Source organism: Aptenodytes patagonicus, chromosome 6 (assembly GCF_965638725.1).
Source record: "Aptenodytes patagonicus chromosome 6, bAptPat1.pri.cur, whole genome shotgun sequence".
Taxonomy (NCBI): domain Eukaryota; kingdom Metazoa; phylum Chordata; class Aves; order Sphenisciformes; family Spheniscidae; genus Aptenodytes; species Aptenodytes patagonicus.
Window position 1 is genome coordinate 53,854,363 of NC_134954.1, and position 15,842 is coordinate 53,870,204.

Consider the following 15,842-nt stretch of genomic DNA (forward strand, 5'->3'; position numbering starts at 1 on the left):
TTTGAATGGGACTGTTTGAAGAACAAGACATTCAAGTTCTATTTTGAAGCAAAATATCTTTCTGCATGTATGTTATCGTTAATATCTGAGGAACCTAGTTTTAAAGAACAATGAAGGATAGTGCTTTCAGGGCCAATTTTCATTGTTTCCCCCCCCCCCCCCCCCTTTATGTTCAATAAAGATCTGATCTGAATAAAGACGTGATTTGAAAAAGATTTCAAAGGGCTTTGGATCAGGTCCTAATGTTACTTCATTCTATAGGATATGTTCCTTCGTTAGCATTTTCCAAGTATTACTTGTTTAAATCTGGATTTTGAGTTCCTTAAAGATTTTTATCAGAAATCCAGCAGCCATACCTTAATTGGCTAGAGTAAAATGCTATTTTACTTCAGTGCAGTTACTGAGGTATTCTCTGCTCCTAGTTTGTATTTTGCACACACAGGGGTAGATGGGATGATCTAATGCCTTCTATTATCCCTTATTTCTATTATCTAAGTAATTTTTAATGCAGACATCAGCAACAGTATTTTTTAAGATGTTGTAAGTGATCCACAGTTAAACATTCAGACCCTGAGGAAGTTTATTTTAATATTCTAATACAGCATGCTAATCTGCTATACTCATCTGTTTAAGTCAAGTCAGCTAATGAATGATGCCTGCTGGCCATCATATCCACAGTATGTGGATAGTATTTGATGTATTGAGCTTTATAAAATATAGGAAAAATGTGTTTCCTTTCAAAAATGTGGGACAGTCACAATTTTATTGGAAAAGTGACATCATTCCAGAAAGTTTAGCTCTAGCAAGTGTTTATAATTAGAATCCTTATTCAAGTCTATCAATCACTGGGTTTTTTTTCCACTTTTCCTATTATTTAAAACTGCATCAGCATTCAGGCTTTAAAAAACCAGTCGCAAAATATATTTCATAGTGTTAAAATACAGCATCAGAGCAAGCACTGAAATGAGACTTCCCAGCATGATATTCTATACCGGCATTTAAAGGACAGATTGATTTTTACAGTGTTCCATCACAAAATTTTGTATAGATGTTATGATTGCAAAGTCAAATAATAAATAGCTGAAAGAGGACAGGTAGAGAGTGACTTTGCTTTGCTTTACTTTTGCCTTCTTCATCAATTTACAGTATGACATTATCCATTATCTTTCTGAAGCAGAAATGCAGTGGGGGTGGTTTTTTAACCACTTCATAGCTTTTCACTGGGAGCCACATTCAGTAGTATGGTTCAAATGGTTTATATCACTTAATTTAAATAGGTTTATGCTTCTGTGAAGTCATGAAGTATTTTAAAGCTGCTGGAATGTGTGTGTAAATGCCACCCTTAAAGTTTAGATCTATTTTGATAACAGAACAGGTAGGAACATCGCTTCTTTACTCCAGCAGAACAGGTTTTCATAATCCAGGTCACATTTCCAATTACACTAATTTCAGTGTAAAATCAACAGTTTGTCTATTAGCTCAGCTTTCTTTATACAGTTCCATTACTTGTGTGCTAAACAGTGCAAAGGAGTCAGTACTAGATCTAGAAGCAAATGATGGCTTCATGTTTAAAGGACAAATTGCTAGTAAAATTCCCATTGTGGTGAACTATTTTTTGCAGAAGAAAATGTGAGTGTATGGTTGCAGTTGGTATCTTCTGGGTATTATTAATTCAACCAATGATGCTTTAACCATTTGAACCAAAAATCTGAAAAGCTTTAACAAAGATACAAACATTGTGATTTGATTATTTTTCTCACACTGATGGCTTTCTTTGAAATATATTCATTCTTTTTTTTTTTTTAACTATGTCCTTCCTAAAAACATATACTTAAGGTAAAAAAACTGGCCACCCTTAGGCCAATTGCATATTTAAGTTGTATTTTCCTTAGAATCACGTCACTGTGAAAGGCTCCCCAGTGTGTGCTACCACTGTCAAACTTCTTTGTAAATGGAGCAAAAAGTCCGTGTTTTCAGATCTCTAGCTCCAACCTCACAACTGAATTGACATATAAAAAAAAATTGTCTTGAGAATATGACCACTGACAAAACTGCCAAAAATGAGCTGGCTGAGAAACTTTTTTTTTCTTAAGAAACTTCTGGAACTTTAGGATAATTTCAACAAACAGTTTTTGGAGATCTTCTGTTTCAGTCTATTTCAATCAATCAGACACAGCAAAAGGCAGGAGGGAGGGAGCAGAATAAGCTCTGTGTTTTCACTGAAGAAGTGAGTGAAATTTTTTTTCCCACTTAGGGAAAATTCTCACTCTCATCTTCAGTGAAAACATAGTCTCAAGGGACTTAAAGCTGCCAGGAATATATGCTTGCTTTTTTGGGGAACCTACATTTATTTCAACATAAACTGAATAATGTCAGCTGGAATTTAAGCCCTTGTTAAATCCTCTTCCATATGCTTGATACAAATCCAGCTGAAGTGAAGTTTAATGATTTGTAGATAGGTCCCATGTGAAACAGTGATACGTATATGATGCTTTCCTTCCTTTCTGGTCAGAAGCAGGTGTTACATGCTTTCTCTGTTATATAGAAGAGCAGAAAGAGAACTTGGAAATGTGCACACAGTAGAGACTTTAACTAAGGAGTACCATAGCTTGTTCAGCCCATTTGCCATCTGTCTGAGAGAATGGAAAAACTATGATTAAGATTGTAAATTTTTCCACTGTATGTGGGGGTGAGTAAAAACTCATGTGATTTTATGTTGTGAGTGACTATTCTAGTTCTGGCTAGATATTTTGCTATTGCAGTGGTGATTTGGCTTTACACATTTACTTAAGGAGAGAATTTGGGTCACAATTTAGGGGGTCACAGAATGTGAGGCGTTCAGAATTTACCGTCCAGTGGATGAATAAATCATCTCTGCTCATCAGAAACTTTTAGGCAAGAAAAACTACATCCATAGAGTAGCAATCAATGAACCAATGTCCAAATGAATGGATGTACTGAATGAAGTTCTGCAGACGTCTGTCTTGCTTCTGGTATAATCCGGTAATATTGATAATGATGTGGATTAACACAATGGAGAATACCGCTATAAAATTTGATCATGACATAAAGGTAGGACAGACTGCAGGTACGCTGAAGAATAGGACTAGAAATGAAAATGCCCTTAACAAACACTTAAAATGGGCTGAAGAATCTAAGGTGCTATTAAATACAAACAATAGCAGGCAGGATTAATCAACTGTGAAAATATAGTTTGGAAAGCAACTGGGTCTGTAGCAAATTGTTTGCAAAAAATGAGTGGCTTTGGTGGATCACAAACTGAATGCGAATCAACAATGGGATACTTCTGTTAAAAAAACAAATGTCATACTGGGTTGCATAAACAGGAATATAATCCGTGAAATGTAAAATAATCCTTCTCCTTTGCTCAGTGTTGGTAAGACTGGTGCTGTAGTGCTGTTATGCACTCATCACTTCAAGAAGGATGTGCTAGAATCCGGAGGAGATCAGTGGAAATTATCAGAGGTTTGGGAAATACACCCTACCAAGGAAAATTGAATGAATTGCTTTCTTCATCTGAAGAGGGAGACTTTCTAGTATTATTCAAATAAATACAGCCTACTTACAAAGTGGAAAGGAATTATTATGTTCCATATCCTTGGTGGATTGCACGGGAAGTAAGGGGTTTAAATTATGACAGGTAAGACTCAGACTAGATATTAGGAAAAAATATTTTAGCAATAAGGATAGTGAAGCATTAATTGCCTGGGGAGTTCTTCAGGCATCTTTGATAAACATCAATTAAAATGACACAAGAATAATTGAACTTTGCCTTGGATGCTTAAAATTCATCAAGAGACTTTGATCTTTCCAGCCTGACTTACTGATGATTCAGTGATGTGTCAGAGATGTACACATAAAATTCAGGAGGAAAGGATAAAAAAGAGATGGGTTTGGTTGGGAGTCAGCAGTTCTTGAAAGCCAGTTTGGAGGGAAAAGTAACAAAAATGAAAGGCTGGCACTTTATAGGATGTGAAATTATTAGAAGTCACACATGCATCCTGAACCACTTGACTGGCTCCTATCATGTTGCTCCATTTCAATCTAGGGATGGGTGTATTTCCTTCATCCTCAGATAATTTCAGAGCCAAGCTTCTTCTCAGCCCTTCCCACTTGTAAGGAACTGCCTGGCTGTGGTTAATCACACATCTGTTGACAGTATGAAGGGTTTTGGTAGTTTTAATACTATTAGCAGAAAAGAAGTGGTTCCTTTAGAGGGCTAAACAGGTAAAAACTCAGCGGGCTGGGAAGTCAGGTGGTATAACACAAATAATCTGTGGATTGTGTCTTCTACACAGAAGACTTCTTGTGTTATTTGGGTATAAGATGTTAAACCTTTGATATCTGAATGTGTTATAATATGCTTAAAATGAGGTTATGAGAGGTTTATACAGAAGTATAAACATACAAATGTTGATGTTTAATGACTGGAATGAAGTATTGTAACTATGCTTTGGGATACCGTACATTAAACAAAGGTGTGGCTGAGATTACTTTGGTTATGAAAGGGCATGGTTTGGGGAGGTCTTTTGCAGCACTTTTCCCCAGGTGCCATCTTGGATGCCAGGCCTGCCTGGCCAAAACTAGTGCTACCAGCAGATTTTACCTCACAAAAGTGCTTCTTTAACAAAAAAGTGTTAACTTCGTCTCCTTATTTCTGCTCATGTGTGACATCTGCTCGGCATGTCAGTGTGACTAGTTAGGAATAAGCCTGTCCAGAGGAGCAGGTCTGCCGGGTAACTTGTCCCATCTGAGAGCTGTGGGAGTGCAGCTGGTGGTGGTGATGCCACAGATGTTGGTGTGGCCCTGGGGTCCCTCCCAGCCACCCCTCTTGTCTCCCGATTGTCCCCCTGTCATGGTCCTGCTGGCTGCTGCCAGCCGGGATGGGACAAGGCAGGGGCTGGTCTCCTGCCTGCCGCTCCCTCATAACTGAGGCAGGATCTGTAATATTAATATCTCAGTCTATAACCTACGGATGTCACCTGCACAAAAGCAGTAGTTTATTTTAATACAGCCATTAATGGGGACAGGGCTGTCTGCAGTGGGCTGCAAAGCCCCGTGGAGCAGCCCTCACTTGAGGCAGAAGGCATTGAAGCCTTTCAGAGGCATTGCACTTTGGGGTGAGTTGGGCATGTTTCTCTGAGGTGTTTTTCTACTCTGTAGTTTCACTGTGTCTGGGACATCTATTCTAATTTGTGCTGTGATCAGTGGCATTGTCCTGGGATAATGAGGGCAAAACTGAGGTAAGCAGGAGTTTAATGTAATATTGTCGTATGTTCACAGACAAACGTATGCTCATACTCTCTCCCCCCTGCTCTCTCTCTTCAGGACTTCTGATTTAAGTAACTAATCATCATGTCTGAACCTGTTGTTCTGCGTAGCATCAAGAGATTGGGAGAGGATAACTACGCTTTTGACTTGGATGGCAAATGTAAGAAGTTTATTCCTCAGTCAGCTCCTTATTTTATAAAGCATGTAAAATAGGTGGTGGATGGCCTAAGTGGAGCAAATAGTCTACAGAATACAAAACAAATAGTCTGTGGAAAAAATACAGTTATGTGGTACCTGCTGTTATGGGTATGCTCCCTGCAAAACAACTTTTCTGTAAAAACTATGTGTCACAATTGCTACTCATGGACAATCTTTACTTATCAGTCTACAAGTTCACGGTATCTACCTAGGTTTTTATACTCAGCACTTTGATGTACAAGTAAAGGGCTTTTACTTGGGGGGGGGGGGGGGAGTTCCATCTTCCATAGTTTCTAGAGCTGCTTTCAACAAACACATGTATCTGTACTCATACTTATATTAGGCAGAATTCTTATGAGCTATTGCTATGTGAAGATCTGCATTCCTTCTCCTCATCAGAGCTTTTCATCTTTTCTTCCACTTTTCCTTTGCAATGTGCACTTTTCCATTTTGCCAATCCAAATGCAGCAAGAGTCAAGGAGAAACATGAAGAGAAACTGATAAATACTTTGAGTTCTGTTTATAAGACTTGAGAAAAGCTGACAGAGAGGGGCATTAAATATTTATACTGAATGTAAGGTACAAAGGAAAGCAAAACAGTAGCACATAATGGAAGATAAATTGCAATACAGTGCAATGTACATGCTCCTCACATAGAGTAAAAAGGGTTCACAACAGGATTCCAGCACTCGGATATCACCAGATTCCCTAAGCATACATACATTTTGTATTTTCAAATTCCCTGACAGCTGTGGCCTAATCCTTTCATTCTCCTAGGATCCAATGAAATGCTTTAGACCATGCATGAAATAGCCTGTGTTCTAAAAACAGGCCTTATTGGGATTTACAAATGTGGCATTCACTCCCAATTTCACCTGCTTCATCAGAAAAATAGGTGCTTTTGTGTGGGCTCTGAACAAAACACAGCTTGAGGAGGAGGGATGCTTTTTTATCTTGGGTTCTCTTTTTTTTCTTTTAATTCATCAGATGTATTGTTAGAACAATTAAGCTGGATAGTGATAAAGACTATGCGGTTTTATTTCACTTGAAATACTTTGACAGATTACCTCCAGAAAACTGGAGACTCATGTTGAAAGACAGTCCCTCTCTCTTGGAACTATTTTTCACCAACAAAAAGAAATCAAAGCAAACCATACTAGACTGAGTTACAGTGAATTTTTTTCCCCTGCCTAGACAACAGCTCAGGTTTAAGGCAGTCCAGCCTCAGCCTCTTTCATTCCATGGGAACCGTACATCTACCTTTTGTTAAAACTTGTGGCATGCAGCAAAATTCTTCACATAACCATGTATATAATGAAATTTCAGACAATAATCACACTTTTTCAAGACCTTGTGACGGATTTTTAATGAGAGCCCTCTTCAAGTCTCTCTCCCTGCTATACAGAACCACAGTGTCCCAGCTATAACTTGATCTGTAGCGTCTGTTGTTATTTTTAAAACTTAGTAGTTGCTAATTGATGCTAAGTATCTATTTCAAATCTAGTATCATTCATTGTTTGGGTTTGGGATTTCCTTCCAATCTTTATCTGTAATAGGATGTCTCATAGGACTGTGGGCATAACAGTAGAGTCTGAACACATTTGGAGTATTCAGTCTGAGCTTGGACTAAGCCTTGATTGTGGTTATTTTTGTAGAGATTGACTGATATCTGCAAACATAAAAGCAGCTGTTCCATTAGAAGACAGTACATGTGATTTTTTTGCTCTGACATTAGAAACTGAACAAGAGCTTCAGGTGCAGAAGGTCTTATGTTCCCACCTTCTGTCTCTCTGTGTTAGCCAGATAATTCCTTTCGTTTTAATCATCCTCATCAAATCTCTTTCACTTTGCTGGGATTATTCTCCTAGACTAGATAATCTCCTATTCAACAGATTCAAAGGTCTGTTTTTGTTAGGAACTTCAAATCTATTGTTACAGCTGGAAAGAAGATAGTGTAGGAAATTATTGTCCTAATAGCTTGAATGTGTTCTTAAAATCAAAGCTGGCGTGCTAGATTCTGCAGCTGATTTTAAAGTCTGCAACACAGCAGTGGCAACCTCAGCTCCATGACTGTGAAAGAAACAAATGTGAATGTTTTCCGAAAGTCTGCTCTCTCTCCAGTATATTGCTACCCCAGCACACTGCTCTGCATCCTGCTGGAATGAGCAGCCATCTGCGTGCTGAAGCAGTACGGATCTCCCCACTCCCCTCCCCTGCTGTGTTTTGTTTTGTTTTTAAAAATTCTCACTTAGGCTGCTAACTAAAGGCAGTTTCAATGCATGGGGCATTGTGGGCTCTAATACTGGTGGAGAGGGGTGAGGAGTGACTAGAAAAGGGAGTGAATAGATAAAGGGGTATGTCTTTCTAGTTCTGGGACAGAAAACTGTTTGTCTCTTCCAGCCACTTACTTAGAACTCCCAGATTGCCCAGATTTATCTAGCTGGTTTGGGAGGTTGTTTTTTGTCTGCTAGTTTGTCTTACGTTCTTGTCGCTTTTACTTGTTGTAGGATTTTGGCAAAAGACTTTCTATTGGGACCAAAGCTATTCCTCTTTTTACAGTTGGGGTTTTTTTGGCCTATCAAGTGAGTTTGCCTCTGGTTTCTCAGTTTCCTTGGAAATGCACTGTGTTTTCTGCTTAATGTAGTGAGCAGTTTGTTGAACTGCTAGAGTGCCTTTCCCAAAGCAAACATCATTGCTTTAAAACCTTACTGGCATTCTGCTGATTGATCTCTTCTGCTCTGTAATCTCCAGTGAGGTTTGTTTCAATGACCATCTTTTGTACATATTAGTAAGAATTAACCGTCTCTGGATAAACCCTTGAACACCACATCTGCAGGTGTGGTTAAAAGCCAGCTTTAGTTGGGAGCCTTTTGAGTACAATTTTTCATCACTTGAATCAAGTATCAGATTTCCTCAGGCTTAACTTTTACTGTGTTCTCGCAATACCAGTAAAAACTCAAATTCTTGGTAATGTTCTTCAGCTTTTCCTTGATTCTGTGCTTTTTTCAAATTGTAAAATTTCTTTCTTAAATGCCTTAATTCCTCTTTCAGAATTTTTTGAGCATTCAAAGATTACTATAGCTTTTTTCTTTAGGGTTAATAAATTCTTTCATCTTCCCTACATTCTTTTATTTTCTATAAAAATCTTTTTCTACTTTTTCAATTGTAGCAGTGTGAACTATTACTCATCTGTTTCTTTCTTTCTAATTAATCATAGGTAACATCATCCCAAATTCTCCTCCTGCTTAAAAACTGCTGGCCTGCAAGAGCTGGCCTGCAGTTCCTCGCACTCTTAAATAGCATTGATATAATCTTGTATCCGTCTTCAAGTTCATAGATTAGGGTTTCTTCACCTTTGAAGAATGCTTATTTTGCTCTCTAAATTGATATGACTCAGAAAGCTATTTCATCAGACTCTTTTGTTCCTCCCATTTTCTTCCCAGTAGCCAATTCCTTCATTTTTTGCAAAACACTTTGCATTACCAGCCTCCAGAGGAAGCTTTCTCTAAACCTTAACTTTTCCGATTAACCCTGGAGAATCTTCTAGGAATAGTTTCAAACCACTACAGCTGTTACCAGCTGCCAAACTTCAAAAAACTGCAAACAGATGTTTCTTTTTCCTTCACAAAGGGCTCTTTTTGAACACCAAATGGTTCTTTGTAATAATAATTTTACAAATTAGAACCTTTCTGGAAAATGTCTGGGATTCTTGGGATACACATACGTCCTTATTGAAAGAATCTTTTCTTTTTACCATACTCGAGTAACAAACAGAGCAGAATAAAACCAATAGAGTCATTGTTAGCTAAAGCCAAATAAAGTTATCTTACTAACCCCAAAAAGGAGATGTAATCAGCTGTTCCCTCAGTCTCAAACTCAGACTGCTTCCATCTAACATTGTTGCCTTAGGAAATGCAAAACCCTGGAGACAGTGGAAAAGCCTTCTTCCCTTGGGTAGGAAAATGATGGAGGCAAAATTTGTGGTTGCAGTGACTTCTTTGCACCCTCTGTGAATTGTCATGCAAAGTTCCTCTGTGTTTGCTCTGTAAGACAGGCCTGTGCATGCTCAGTGTTGTGTCACTAGATGTGAAGCAAGGAAGGTACTGCTTGAAAAGCATACCATGGTTCTGAACCTGATGCTGAGCTGTCAAGCGCATCATAAACGAGCAAGATGCATATGCCCAGTGTCCTTAGATTATCCAAACTGTGCTGTATACATAAAACTAGCTATTTATCCATTGTCATCTCAAGTGATGTACAGCAAATATTTTCTGCATCAGCCCTTATGATGACACTTCTTTGGGGCCCCTGCCAACACAAGCTGTGCTTTAGGTATGACTTCTTTAACATCTTTTGAAAGGGAGCTAAATCCAGGCCTGTTCTGGGGACTAAGGCGTTGCCCTACAGCATAATTATATCTTGTAGTATAATTCCATTTCTCTAAGCTGTGGTCCCTTAGAGAGGAGCCCAAGAATAGACATCAGTGTGACAAGTTCATCTTATGCTCCAGGGGCACAACTGCCCCTCTTCCACAGGCTTTGCAGTCTCTAAGTTGTTGGAAGGCAAGAGTGAAGAGCTACCACTCCTCCTTTCAGGGAGCGTGCATGGACTGCCAGAAGAGTAGTGTTCCTCGACGAGACAGTGTCCAAGAGAACTAGTTGAATACTAGCAAACAGTTTGCAATGAAAACGAGTTGACTTTTGGCAAATGTCCTGAATAATGTATTTAGTGAAAACCATTTTGTCATCTGGAGGATTGAAAACTTGAGACTACTTCTTCAAGAGAAAGCAGGCATAAATTGATATAAACTTACCAAGGAATTTTTGGACCCATGTCAGTTTGTGTCACTGGCCAGATGTATCAGTGGGAATAAGAAGCTTGTAACTCAGGAATAATCACGTCCCATGGGGTTCTAGGGTTTATGTTTCACATGTCTACAGAAGATTATGTACTTTAACAATAATTATTAACTAGACTGTGCATTTATTTTCCCTAACAGGTAACAGCTTCAAGAAATCAGAGTAAGTCATGTACACAAACGGAACAATCAATATTTCTAGGAATATTCAAAGAAGTTAATGTCATTGGATCAAATTGACGCATTTGTAGAATATATGGTATTTAATTGAAAGCTGTTCTCTAGGAGTTCAACTGCCTTATTTGATACAACTGACATAGGTAGACCAAAACAGTCCTAGAAACCTTTAAAAACATAGAGTAATGGCAGCAAAATAGGGTCTTTCTTTTGAAAATGTTTTTGATACTCAAATTCATCTTTCTTCAGTGCTGTTAGTTTGAGAAATTAGTTTTTCAGGAATTTTAATCAATCTTGATTAATTTCTCTTAAAGCTTAACTGTGAGACTTTAAAATGAAAGGAATTAGCTCACTTCATTTGAGCTCAGATATTGAGATTGAAACGTAGAATTCTAGATAGTTAGAAGCTGAAATGATTTAGAGACCTTGACCTTCAGCTATAATCTGAGATTTGAATGGGGTTAAGAACATCCCTCTTCCTAGATCTTGGGACAACTCTGTAGCAGCCTGGACATCCTAATGGGTGCTGTAATTTGTGCCAGCTCTTTCTGACACAGTGTACACAGTCTGAGAACTACTCCTAGAATGAGGAAGCAAGAGCATCTCTTAATTTTTGTCTTTGTCAGGTTGCCCGTCTCAGAGAGCACCAGCCCAGTATTCAAGGTCTACCATGGTCCTCGCACATATCTTGAAATCCAAGTTCTGTTGGACTTTCACATGTAACACACATATGGTCCTACCTACTACACGTGAAGCTTCCTTCAGGCTTTCTAGGATCTGGTTTCTGAAAACTGTTCATGACAAATATAGCTTGAATTCATTTGTTTCATTAAAAAAAAAATCCAAATTGAAAATCCCTACTCATTCATCACTGAATGTACACAGATGATGATTACTTGCTATAGTATGGATCCCATCCATAATGGTGCAACTAGTCCTTTAGATTTTAACTGATCATACAGAACAGCAACACATAATGAGAGCACTGAAAAAAAACCTGTATAGTAGGGTGAGAGATTCTGCTGCCACTATGGACGTATGAACATACAGGCAATATAAGAGGGAATGGGAACAGGACCTTTCTCTGTCTTAAAGAAAGGACTAGCCAACAATTTGGATGTTAGGTTTTTCCCTAACTGACCTCAAAGAACCCACAATCCGGACATTATAGCAACAGTGTTTTGAGGAACTGCTTATGAAACAAAGCATAAACCTCCAGATCATTTTAACCTAACCTCCGTTCTAGTCCCTGTCTAAAATTTAAAAGAACCATCAAATCACTGGTTCCAAAGAAATATGAAAGAAACAGCTTGCCTCTTAAAATTTGGGGCAAAATGTCTCAAATAAAATGTAATTTCAGAGAAGTAACCAAGAGAATAAAAAAATTAATATAAAATCTTATCCTTTTTGCTAGGAATTTCTATACATGTGAAGAACCTTTTATAGAGAAGAAAAGTGAAAAGTAAGTTAAGTTCAATTCTGTGTACTATCTTTGCATATGGAACAAAATATGTACTAAAAAACAGGTTTGTAATTTTATGTTTTCTGTTCTTGAAGGTCATCAGAAAAGAAAGAAAACAGCAGTCGTGTTGGCTTCTTTCAGCTGGTAATGAAAGCAATGGCTATAAATATTTTATGTGTATTGTGCCGCAGAATAAGTGAGAATAATCTATATGGTTGTTTTGGGGAATAGCTGTGACTAAGCCAAACTTTTAAGGATTAAACCATTTGGCATGAAATCCTGCCATTAAAGTCAATGGGAATTTAATGGAACCCTTTGTCATTTTGTCAGCTTGGTATCGATTATCGATATTTGTGTCATAATTGTCTATTAAACACGTTCTATCGAACCTAGAGGTAGATATGGGGAAAAAGTTAAGATGCACAGCAGGGATCTAGATGACCTTGGTTCATTCTTATTTCTGCCAAAAATTTGCTGTGTGATATTTGGCAGATAATTTAGCTCCCTTGTAATTGCTCCGTGGGTATTAGAAGATATGGTAACTATAGAAACTTGGAATGCAGAACACTGTATGGTATGCCTAGCCTTTGATGGGTCTTGGAATCCCATAGGGTGCATCTAAATTTTAAAATTAATGTAGTAGAGAGATGTCCAACCCAGCAGCATGCAGCTAAGAGGTTTTATTTCTTCTGTTTTGCATGTAGTCTAGGCAATTAGCCTGTAATGTGTCCAGACTAATATGGTCCTGACTGTAGTACTGGGCTAGTCCTGTTACATCCATGTGGCTTGTACTCTACCTGGCTAAGTATCTCAACCCTTAGTTGGGTGGAGAGAACAGTCTGTCCACACAGAGGGCTATCTATGTCTGTCAAGCAGAGGGGTTTGAATTCTGTAGCCTGTTTTGCACAGATGTTTAACCCCTAAAGTGCAATTGGTAAACACAGTATGTTTGCATCAGATGTGCTGAGAGATTAGATATCACATACCTGTGCATTTTCTGTGTGGTTTTTTTTTTAATCAAGGGAATTCCTAGCCTACTTATGAGCAGGGTTTGCAAAACAGTGGTAGTGTTACAGTTTTCTTCTGACTTTTTTTGTAGAAAGACCTTTTATTTATTTCTCTTTTATGTTAACTGACTTGTTTTTCCCTTTATCTTGTCTCTGCCCTAATGTCCCTTTTCCATACGTGCTCCAAATTCCCACCCTTTCTTCTCTTAGACATATTATAGCACCTACAGAACCTGGACAGGTTCTTCAGCAGGCTATGATTCCTCTTTACACTCCTATTTCAAAATATATAGCATTTGATACTGATACTCTGTATGGACAGTTTGATCTATATATTTACACATGACTTCAACCTGAGAATCAGACTTCACACAATCATGACAAAGGTAACTTAAGTCACTGTATCTTAGCTGAGTCACCAGCTGCATGTGTGCATGCTCTTGGCCCATGGCAAATGTAAGGTAATAGGACTTAGCTCAATCCTTTTTTTACTGCATACTATGTCATATTTCTATACATTTCTCCCAGATCAAGAGCCAATGCACAATTGCCTGGCTCAGCCAACGCATTTTAGAATATTAACTATGAGAACTTGCTCTGAGACATTTAGTTGGCTTTCTACCACAGCACCCCAGACTTTTGAGAAATTGGCTAACTCTATTCAGAGGCTCTGCATAATGCCCTAAGGCTTTTTCCTCCTTTTCCTCTCCCTCCGTCCCCACAGGAAATCTGCAAAGCAGACCGTATATATGAATTATAATTACTATTCTTAATCTTTTAGCTAGTTTCTGGAATGATGATAATGTGGAATGATATTGAGTTATTAAAGTTATATGATAATATATTCATTCACATGATCAGATTCTGCTGTCAGCTAAAAGGGAGCTCATAATTTATGAGGCTGTAATCACAGGTGCAATTAGATTAGATTGGAGAGAGAGATTTGTCTTCTTTCTGTATTGAAGATAATTCTGAAATTTAAAGAGAATGATTTTGTATCTCATCCACCTGATTAATGATTTATCAGTATACAACCAGTGTGAAGACTGCCTCTCAGCAGACACCATATTTTTTTCCTGTCTCTTTAGTTCCGATTTTCTTCATCTATGGAAATTTTAATGATGGCTGTTGGTAGTTTCTGTGCTATTGTTCATGGAGCAGCCCAGCCAGCTGTGTTGCTTGTGTTTGGTGCAATGGCAGACACATTTATTGAATATGACATTGAAATGCAAGAGCTTAAAGACCCAGGCAAGACATGTGTAAATAACACCATAGTGTGGATTAATGGTACTATCCATCAGAATGAAAAGAACGCCACAATAAGATGTGGGTAAGTAGTAGATGTATTTGTTTCTTCTCCTTTGTTATTATGGCTTGTCAGAGAATGTATTGCTAGTGAAGGTCCAGTTCAGCCTTTAAACCTTACATTTTCTGTCCATAAGGAAGAAAAGGGGCATGGTTCTTGTTACAGCGTCCTGTTTCTGAGATGGAGATATTACCTGATGGGTCTTGGTCTTTCAGCTATAGATGTCAGCAAGGATATTCTTTCATGATGATTGTTCCGATAACAGATGTATCTGCTACACATCTCAGTTCATTAATCTGTTTTCTTTGATGACACTGTAGGTAATAATGACTTCTGGACATTTTGGTTAGGACTTAGGTACCTATAGGTGCCTGCTGACTTCTGAGCAAGTTAGCTAAACTTTAGTCACTGAAGAGAAATGAGTGCTTCTAGGATGCAATTCATCTTAGCTTATGGGAGATGCCTAAGGCAGGTCAGATGAACTGCCCTATAAGAGTGCCTGTTTCTTTCCATTAACTGTAATAAATGGAGTCTGGATGATTCATTCAGATACAGATATCTGTCAAAGCCAAATTTTAACCTGTAACCTTTCCTAAGGCTCATTTTTCAGTGCATCATTCCAAGAGTTTTCTAATCTCTGAGTGACATTTAATTAGATATTTAATAAGAATTAAATGTTACTTGTCTAAAGGTCTCTGAAATTCAGAGCACATGGGAAGTGATTCACATTCCTAGATAAAGGTGACTGGGGCCAAATTACTTGCTCCAGGCTGTCCAAGCCAGCCCCCTGAGATGGGGCTGGCAGATAGAATACAGTATTTGCTACAGAACTCTGTTCCTCTGAAGTGGCAACTATGCACCAGGCAGGATAAATTAAGGCATTAAAAATGGTACTGGATATCTGTGTCAGGCACCTGAGTTGTTTCCATGATTGTTTTTTGCAAGAGATCAGGTCAGGTGCATAGTGTTCCCTTTTGGCTTAAAATGTCAGTGTACCAAATTCTGGGTTAACAGAATAAAATTTGCTCTCTGCAGGATGTTTTAAAAAAGTTGTCTAAAAGCATAACCGATAATGACCTGAAATGCCTATTTCAAAGTAATCTAAATGCAATAGCAGCAACTCAGTGCCCTTCACTGATATTAGAAGTAATTTAATACTCCTACTTGAGCTAAAAGAAATTATCATTTCAGATTAGCAAGCTTATGGTACAAAGTAATACTTGAATTGACTTTAGCAGCCCTCATTTCTCTCTGTAAAACACTGTTTAAATCTGAGTGTTATTAGTTGGTATAATGGCACAAACCAAGCTAATTCAACATCTAATGAAAACTTGTTGGGCAGCTCTTCCTTGAAACACCCTCTCACCTGTGCTGTTTCGGAGCATGCAGTCTGGTGGGGTTTCTCAGAGACTGCAGGGCTGCTCCAGGATGGCAGAGCGCTTCCTGGTACCTGCCAGCGCCCTACCCCTGTGCAACAGGCAGAGCAAGCAAATCAGCCATTGTTAGCAATAGCCTCAGTGTTGGGAAACAATGCTTCTGTTA

At 38.3% G+C, this 15,842-nt stretch overlaps 2 protein-coding genes across 8 annotated transcripts in view; one reads left to right on the forward strand and one right to left on the reverse strand.

Annotated features, from left to right (window-relative positions):
* LOC143162387 (dehydrogenase/reductase SDR family member 9-like) overlaps positions 1 to 15,842 on the reverse strand; it is a 29,516-nt gene that overhangs the window by 11,784 nt on the left and 1,890 nt on the right. The window lies entirely within an intron of this gene.
* The window catches only part of ABCB11 (ATP binding cassette subfamily B member 11), a 53,047-nt gene that overhangs the window by 246 nt on the left and 36,959 nt on the right, over positions 1 to 15,842 (forward strand). For 2 of the 4 annotated variants that reach the window (XM_076342674.1, XM_076342672.1), the window contains exons 2-6: positions 5,350 to 5,452; positions 10,490 to 10,511; positions 11,940 to 11,987; positions 12,083 to 12,131; positions 14,083 to 14,324. In XM_076342674.1, coding sequence (XP_076198789.1) covers positions 5,377 to 5,452; positions 10,490 to 10,511; positions 11,940 to 11,987; positions 12,083 to 12,131; positions 14,083 to 14,324 — 437 coding nt within the window. In that variant the 5' untranslated portion in view covers positions 5,350 to 5,376. Of the gene's footprint in view, positions 1 to 5,349; positions 5,453 to 10,489; positions 10,512 to 11,939; positions 11,988 to 12,082; positions 12,132 to 14,082; positions 14,325 to 15,842 lie in introns of those variants that run through there. The other 2 variants (XM_076342673.1, XM_076342675.1) reach the window with 2 other exon arrangements.